We start from the raw sequence: 7,662 nt of genomic DNA, 5'->3' as shown, positions 1-7,662 counted from the left end.
GTTTGTCGTAAACAAATTTCGTTTCGAATTTAGCGCTCCATGGCAGTGCTGCCAGATAGAGGGAAAAATCTGAGTTTAAGTGCTAAGGTCTGAGTAAAAAGTGCTAAGGTCTGGGTCGAACCAAAGCGCACCAATGTCGAACCGTTTGCTGTAACGGTCATTATAAAAAAATCAATATGAAAAGCATAACGTGCACGAATTCGCTGAAGTTTCGATATTAAACAATAATGGGTTGTTGTGCGTATAAACTATTAGTATTCGACTCGCCAGGTGTAGCAGAACATTGACCAATTTTGAATGATGGCTGATTAAGTGGTAAATCACGGACACCCCTCCAAAATAAAACCGAGAAAAACCAACTATATAGAAAGGCAAAAAAACGGCAAGACCAACACCAATAGCAACAACAACAACAACACCACCCACAAGTGATGGCCTCTTCTTCTTCCTTCGCGCATGTGAATAACAAATGTAACCAACCCGCTGCTACTGCTGCTCCTCCTCCTCCACCTGCTGCTGCACATGCACATGGACATGCACCTGTTTCTGGCTCTAGTCTAACTCTTGGTGATTTAATTGGCCTACAATTGGATAGGTTAAATCTCAATGATTTACATTATAAAGATGAATTACAATTGTTATTGCTATTGGCGCCAGCACAGCGACAAAAGTTACCGCCCTATGATAAGGATAAGGAACAAGAGGAACATGAGCATAGAGATAAGGATGAAGCGCCATTGTCTAGGCCAGAGAATGGTGAAGTGGAAGATGACCTGATTGGTGCAGTGGGCGGATTAAGCATTTCACCCACTGTCACAGCAACAGCAACAAGGGAACCCCTGGTGGATTTCAGGTGAGTCAGGGATGGAAAAACCCCCGACTTTCGATCGATTATTTGCCCCTCTAAATTCGCTAGCCCCGTACAGTTTTGGGGTTTTGCATTTTGGGTTTATAATTAAATTTATAACTACTTATAATTTTGATTCATTATTATTTTCTTCCGTTATGAAATCATTTCATTACTTCTACTGCCCTGGCAGAAAGGCATTGCATGTGCTTGAATGGTTAGTTTTTCGGGCCACATTGTTTGCTGTCGAATTTGGTATTTGGGTCATTTGCGTTTTGACATTTGCCGTGAATAATTAAGTAAGAACTGCTTTTCTTTGTTACATCCTCCACCTCCACCCACTCCTCCGCCTCTCCCTCTGTAGAACGCACGTACTTAAATGGTTTCAACGTCTGCGTGAACAAACCGCCCACTTCAAATCGGAGGAGGAATCACGTCGCATGCGTGAGGCCGGCAACGATTTATACCGCAAGGAGAGGCATTCACTTAAGGCCAGCGATCTCTTCACAGAAGCCATATTTTTAGCACCCGCCAGGAATAGTTTAGCCGCCGCCTTGGCCCATGCCAATCGATCCTTGGTCCTCTATGATTGTGGCATGTATTCGGTGAGTTAAATGAGACTTGACCATTGATTGGATTAATACCGATAATCATATTGTCGCTTAGGAATCCTATGATGACTGTCTGTGCGCTTTGGATCTGGGCTATCCGGAGGAGTATTTACCATTGATTAAGTTGCGACAAGCCGCTTGTGCCTTAAAGCTGCGCAATTTCGCTCTATGCGAGGAGCATCTTCATGAATTGCTGCACATTGCCGAACTGAACGAAGTCTTTGAGTCGCGCACCCATGAGCTTTGGCATCAGTGTGAAGTGCTTAAAGTGGAGCGTTTTGAGATGGCTGTGCAAACTGGAGATGATCTGCAAACGAATGATACGAAAGCCTTTGAGATGTGAGTGGGCATCTTGTGGTTATCCATTATCCAATACATTACCTATAATTTCCACCCTTTTCTCTTGCAGTGCCTGGATGGACAATCGTTCATCGTTGCAAACAACCCGAGCATTGTCCAAGAACGCCTTGATTTTCGAATCCGAGGCTGTTGCCATGGTTCCCAGTGGCAATTGTCGGGTTTGCGATAATTGTGGCATCAGTCAGTTTATACCATTTCCCTGCATTTACTGCTCCAATCGTCTGGTTGTCTACTGTTCACGTCAGTGTCGCTTCAAACATGCCCCCATTCATGCTTTGGAATGTTTTGGCCATCAAATCGAACTGTTTGAATCGTTTGGCGAGGTTTTTGGTATGCCTCGCCTTCTGCAATTGGCATTTCGTATGCTTGTCTCAGGACTGCCAGAACTGCTCTCACATTGTCGTAAGAAACCCACAATGAATAAGCTATGGGGAGCCATCAATGGAGCACTTCTTGACCGTCAAGATATAGCCTATTGCTCGGTACTGAGAATGGAACAATTGCACGAGGAGAAGACTTCAAGAACCCTCTTGGCCTTGGCTCTGGCATCGCACGTTTTGGCCATCTATTTAAGTAAATGCACCACATTCTTCGATCAGTTGGAACATAGTTTGCCCACAGCCTCTAGATTGTCCAATGGCGAGTGGGAGCTTCTCTGCGCCGCCTTATTATTACGTCACATTGGCCAGTTGCGCCATAAATCACTCATACGTTGCCGCTCCTTTGTACTACCAGCTGATCCGCATATATTCTCACCGTATCAAGAGTTTCAACTATGGGCAGCTCCGAATCGACTGCAGGAAGGACATTTACATCTGCTGGCCGGTGAAGTGGCCGTGGTCTCTTATGCTGTCTACTCTGAAACAATGAGCCTCTGCCGACATAGTTGTTCATCGACAATTTGTAGTAAATTCTCGGGACGCAAACTCACTGCCTTGGCCCTAATGGATTTGCCCTCGGGATCAGGTATATATAATTGCTTTGCCACTGGCAATGATCACCAAATGTCGCGGGAGGAGCGACATATTCAACTGAAAAGTCGTGGCATTGATTGTAATTGCACCTCATGCCAGATTTCTCAAGCGGATGAACAATTTGTAAGCATTCACAATGATCCTTATGTATTTAATTGATAATTAACAATATTTTTTTCTTGTTTTTCAGCATAAATTTCATCGCTATCGTTGTGATAATTCCAAGTGCATGGAAATTTTCGTACCCAATGCTTTGCATAATGCACCAAATCTACGATGGTGGTTGTCCGAGGACTATACCCAACCTGAACATAATGGAGCAGAGCTAATCATGTGTCCGCATTGTGGTGAAGCGCAGAAATTGGAATGGTTTTGGGCATTTCAAACAGCGTTAATCGACTGTGAGCTAATTGAGGAGCGTTGTAAACTTTATGCAGCAATTGAGAGATCAGAGAATCAGCTAATGGATCTCCATGAGTGTAAAGTAGTCCTGGCCAGACTTTTGCTGGAACAATGCCTAATGGTGCATCGAGGTAGGTTTTTCTTGCTTAGAGCACATGGTGGTAAATCTGGGGACAAATTTGCCCACTAAAGTATGCAATAAGCAGTCTAATAACTGTCCACTTGAAATATCGTTCGGTTGGAATCCACATAAAATAAGCAAACATTGTTAAAGTCATTAACAATAAACCATTTTTACAGCCTGTTGCATACCTTTAGGGGCACATTTAATAGTTCTAGATTTGCCTATGAAAGCACATAAGATAATTTTTACTACAAAAGTATTCAATTACTATTACTATTTATCTTTTACTTTACTTTATCTAAAATTTACTTTCAATCACATAATTTATTATATTGGCAACAAAGTTTTAGCTATTCCTTAGACTATATATTTCTCTATCTCATCTACAACTATCAACTATCTCTTTGTTCTTCTCTTTCGCCTTTTTTTACCCCCAAAATTCTAATCTTCCTGATGTAGAAGGAGCCACCGTACTAGATGATTGGGAATTCAATAAACTTGGCTCAATAATGCGCGCCGCTTTGCCCAATGTTGTATCCCAATATGGTAGCCAATCGATTGAGTATGTTAAGCATTTTGCCTATTTCTGGGATGTGATGGCATTGAGCACATATAAATGCAATGATCGTGAGCTAATGCAAATGCTTAATGCTCTCGAGTTTATTGCCGATGAGTATAAGGATATATTCATCAATTACTATGAGGATTATATTGCGCCCAAATTCGCTGAAGAATCCTATGGCAGCATCGTAGATACGCAAGTCTAACAAATCAGATATATAGATAAAATAGTTCAAATTTGTTTTCTTATTGTAGGAAAAATCCCCATCACACAGATTGTTAATTCATTTTCATACACACACACACACACCCACACACAAACACACAACTTTGTGCTATTAGATAAAAATGGTGCTGAGATATTAAATTGTACGAAACGAATGTTACATTCATTTAGATCATTAAGTAATTTGAAGAAGAAAAAATAATAATCAAAAAAAAAGGCATATTTAGAGATCATATCACACACAGACAGACATTACATTCATATCATATCTCTCTCCTTTTATCTTCCTGCCACCTCTTTTTTAGGATAACTATTTTCAAATTTTAGCAAAATGTATTCTCTTTTCGTTTTCGATTTACATTGCAATAATTTTCAAAAGAATATACGGATTTGTGGGTCACTGTGTGCTAAGAAGAAGAAGAACAACAACAATAATAATAAACACACACAAATTTTAAATAATTAATTTGAAAATATTTTTTCAAATTAGTGTAAAAGTATTTGCTTTAATTGAAAGCACCTTAGGCATCTAATCCTCATCCCTCCCCTTGTCCAACCTTTGCTCTTTTCGCACAGTGACGACAAAAACAAAAAAAAACAATGTTCAATGTTAAATCAAATCAAAACAATTTTTTTAGCTAATAAGCATTATTTTAGCTTCTGAGAAGCTTCTAACTAAGCTTAGCATTGGTTTTTACCAAAAATTATACACACACAAAACGGTTATGGTTAATAACAAACAATAAAATCAAATTAAATCAAAAAAAAAAAAAACTCAATTAAACTCTCCTAACCGTGTAAATCCTCCAATATTTGCAAGCATTGCAGACGACTGTAAGCTATTTTTTATAATTAAAAACAAAAACAAAACAAAAATTATGCTTAACATGAGTTACGAAACGCAATCACTGCAACAACAATTTAATCTAAATATTATAAAAAATAAAAACGAACGAAGGAAAAACCAACAAACAAATATTATATTATATTATATATATATATATTAAAACAAACGAAGAAAAATGTTTTTCGAAACCTCGCCTTAATTTTTGAAAGTGTTTTGAAATATGTTTAAAAAAAATGAATAAAAAAAAAACAGAAACGCACTGATACAGCATAGGCCAAGGCAGAGATCTCAGTTACACTAACACACACACACACACACACACATACACAGCTAACTACATATATATTTGAAAAAAAATATATATACATATATATAAATAACTAAACTACAAAAATACAAGATACTCAAACAAATTCTAGCAGCTATTATAAAAAGAAAAAAAACAAATGAAAAAATCAAAAAAAAGAAAAACAAATGCAATAAAAAAATTCTTTTTAACAACAAAATTATTTTAAATTATGTAGAAATGTGAAAATGGAAAATGTGGTTGCTAAAATTTAACTAATTGTTGGGCTTAAAATCTTTATAGAAATGTAACTAGAAATCTTTTACTATACAGTTTTAACAATATACTTTCTACATGTCAAAAAGTCTTTAGAAATTTTGATTTAAGCAAATTGGTAAATTGTGTTTTATAGAAATGTGTCTGAAAATCTTTTTTTATAATTTTGATTAGAGTTTTAAACTTGACCTGTAAACAATTTCAAAAGAAGTTTCTTCCAAGAGCTTGTAATGGGAAAGGAGTTGAATAAGTTTACCAAAAAAATTATAAATATTTCAATAATTTTGTTTTTGTAATTTGTATAAACATTGTTGACTTACAGAAAAGAGAAAAAAACAAATTCTTAAGCCAATTTACTAAAGAGTTTCATTTCTTGCTAAAGAAACTCATAATGTTGCCCTGTTTGGTTTTAACGGTATCTTTTGGACCATTTTTGACAGCTGATGGCGGGGACTTCTTTTTTGCAGCTGTCGCTGTCGGTTTACTTGGTGGAGATGTTTTCTTCTTGTTGTTGGCGTTGGCTGGCTGAGATTTAGTTTTATTTGGCTTACGTTGGGTAATGACAAAACCATCTTCATCCAAATAAGTTTCATTTGCCGGCTCATCATCATCCACTTCCATTATTTGCTCTTCTGCGGGGGCTGCAGTTGTAGTTGGTTTGTTTTCATTTGATTTTTTTGTAGGCTGCTCTTCATCATCCGAGTCGACAATACGACGACGTTTCGAGACTGAGGGCTTATCATCTGCATCGGCTTCATCACCAGATCCAACCACTTGGCGACGCAACTTGTCCAGCTTTTCCTCCTCATCCGAAGATTCTTCTTCACTTTCTGCAAGGAATAGTTGTACGGAGGTATTGGCGGGCGATTTTTTCTTGACTTCTTTAATAGTCGGGGATTCTTTTGCTTTGGGTTTGGTCTTTGAGGTTGAAGCTGCAGGAGCAGCAGCTGTAGCTGTTTGATTCTTTTTGAAGAAACTATCCATGGTACCAGAAGAGGTGGTTTTCACTGGGGTAGCTTTTGTCTCCTTCGACTTGTTGTTAGCTGGAGGAGCAGCCGAAAAGAAACTATTAATGCCGCCTTTCTTTGATTTTACTGTCGCTTCTTTGGGCGATGTCTTTTTGGGTTCTGGCTCGTGATTTTTCTTGCTGCCACTGGTCGAGGGATTTGCTTCCTTTTCCACCTTCTCCTCTTTGTGAACTCCATTGGTCGCCTTATGAACTCCATTTGTGGCAGCAGGAGCTGCCTTCTGAACGCCATTAGTTACCCCATTGGTTGCGGCAGATGGGTTTGTGACACCTGCACGTCTTTCCAGTTTCTTCAGTTGTACCTCCAAGTGCTGCATGGGTTTGAAGACAGGAGCTGCGCTCTTGGAGCCACCAGCCACTTCCACACTATACAACTTTGACTCGGCATTTCGAAGTTTCTGTAGCCAATCCTTAAGCTTATTCTCCTGCACCACAGTGTACAGTTCCCTGCCTGGTTCCTCTTTTTGCATGCCATGGACGAGGAAACGCTTTTCATACTTAATACTTAAATTGTTTCTGAAATACAAAGGTGAGATTATGGAATTGCCAAATTTCAATGTAAATAAATTTGTTGCCCACTTGTTTTCTTCTTGTTTTTTGATGAACTCTTCTAGTGTTTCACTGACTTCTTTGTAGGACAATTTGTATTCCTCCAGCAGATCGGTGACCAGCACACGTCGATCGAAATCAATTAAACAATCATCCAGAGCCTTTTTAAGAGACATTTTTGCAAAACAATTTGAGAAATAAACATGCAAACAATAAAATGGGCGCGAGGTAGGGCTGCAAAACAATCGATGGAACCATCGATAGTATCGTGTTGGTAAGCGATTACTTTGAAAATATAGGTAAATAGAACAAATAGGGGGCGAGATACGGCACAGTGGCGTCATCTCTTGGCTACAGTTTTAAAAGCGTTGAAAACGAGCTGCAGTTTGGAAGCCATTGAAAACGACCAAGCAACGTTTTAGGAGCTGTATTACAACAGTAATTTCAGTTATTATTACCAGATCGAAACTTAAATACTTGATCCTTTACCTGGATTTGGAATAATTTCTCATATTATTAGTCAATATTCTGGTAAAAAGGCAACATTTGCTCAGTTTCATTATGTTTTATTA

The 7,662-nt window shown here is 38.4% G+C and overlaps 2 protein-coding genes across 3 annotated transcripts; one reads left to right on the top strand and one right to left on the bottom strand.

The window, feature by feature from the left end:
- Positions 1 to 184: 184 nt before the first annotated feature.
- LOC6643480 lies at positions 185 to 4,545 on the top strand. 2 transcript variants are annotated; one of them, XM_002066467.3, is made up of 6 exons: positions 185 to 853; positions 1,212 to 1,452; positions 1,514 to 1,797; positions 1,868 to 2,915; positions 2,983 to 3,325; positions 3,778 to 4,545. In XM_002066467.3, exons 1-6 carry the CDS (start codon positions 432 to 434, stop codon positions 4,083 to 4,085), a joined length of 2,646 nt encoding a protein of 881 aa, XP_002066503.1. In that variant the 5' UTR covers positions 185 to 431; the 3' UTR covers positions 4,086 to 4,545. The 2 variants fall into 2 exon arrangements, with proteins under 2 accessions (XP_002066503.1, XP_023032206.1); XM_023176438.2 differs by lacking the exon at positions 3,778 to 4,545 and adding an exon at positions 3,663 to 3,731.
- Positions 4,546 to 5,739: 1,194 nt separating this feature from the next.
- LOC6643481 (DNA polymerase delta subunit 3) lies at positions 5,740 to 7,334 on the bottom strand. Its single transcript, XM_023176433.2, has 2 exons — positions 7,121 to 7,334; positions 5,740 to 7,057 (listed from the first exon to the last, which is right to left on the bottom strand). The coding sequence occupies exons 1-2, from the start codon at positions 7,264 to 7,266 to the stop codon at positions 5,881 to 5,883; spliced, it is 1,323 nt and encodes a 440-aa protein (XP_023032201.1). The 5' UTR covers positions 7,267 to 7,334; the 3' UTR covers positions 5,740 to 5,880.
- Positions 7,335 to 7,662: the final 328 nt, after the last annotated feature.

Source organism: Drosophila willistoni (assembly GCF_018902025.1).
Source record: "Drosophila willistoni isolate 14030-0811.24 chromosome 2R unlocalized genomic scaffold, UCI_dwil_1.1 Seg200, whole genome shotgun sequence".
Classification (NCBI taxonomy): Eukaryota; Metazoa; Arthropoda; class Insecta; order Diptera; family Drosophilidae; genus Drosophila; species Drosophila willistoni.
The sequence above is the reverse complement of the archived record's forward strand: the minus strand, read 5'-3'. Positions and strand labels throughout refer to the sequence as shown.

Excerpts from the sequence above, each read along its gene's own strand:
- LOC6643480 (XM_002066467.3), top strand. The coding sequence starts at position 432 with ATGGCCTCTTCTTCTTCCTTCGCGCATGTGAATAACAAATGTAACCAA. Across the intron at positions 854-1,211 it reads GAACCCCTGGTGGATTTCAG|AACGCACGTACTTAAATGGT; the intron begins GTGAGTCAGGGA and ends CTCCCTCTGTAG. Across the intron at positions 1,453-1,513 it reads ATGATTGTGGCATGTATTCG|GAATCCTATGATGACTGTCT; the intron begins GTGAGTTAAATG and ends ATTGTCGCTTAG.
- LOC6643481 (XM_023176433.2), bottom strand. The coding sequence starts at position 7,266 with ATGTCTCTTAAAAAGGCTCTGGATGATTGTTTAATTGATTTCGATCGA. Across the intron at positions 7,058-7,120 it reads AAAAAACAAGAAGAAAACAA|AAACAATTTAAGTATTAAGT; the intron begins GTGGGCAACAAA and ends TTTGTATTTCAG.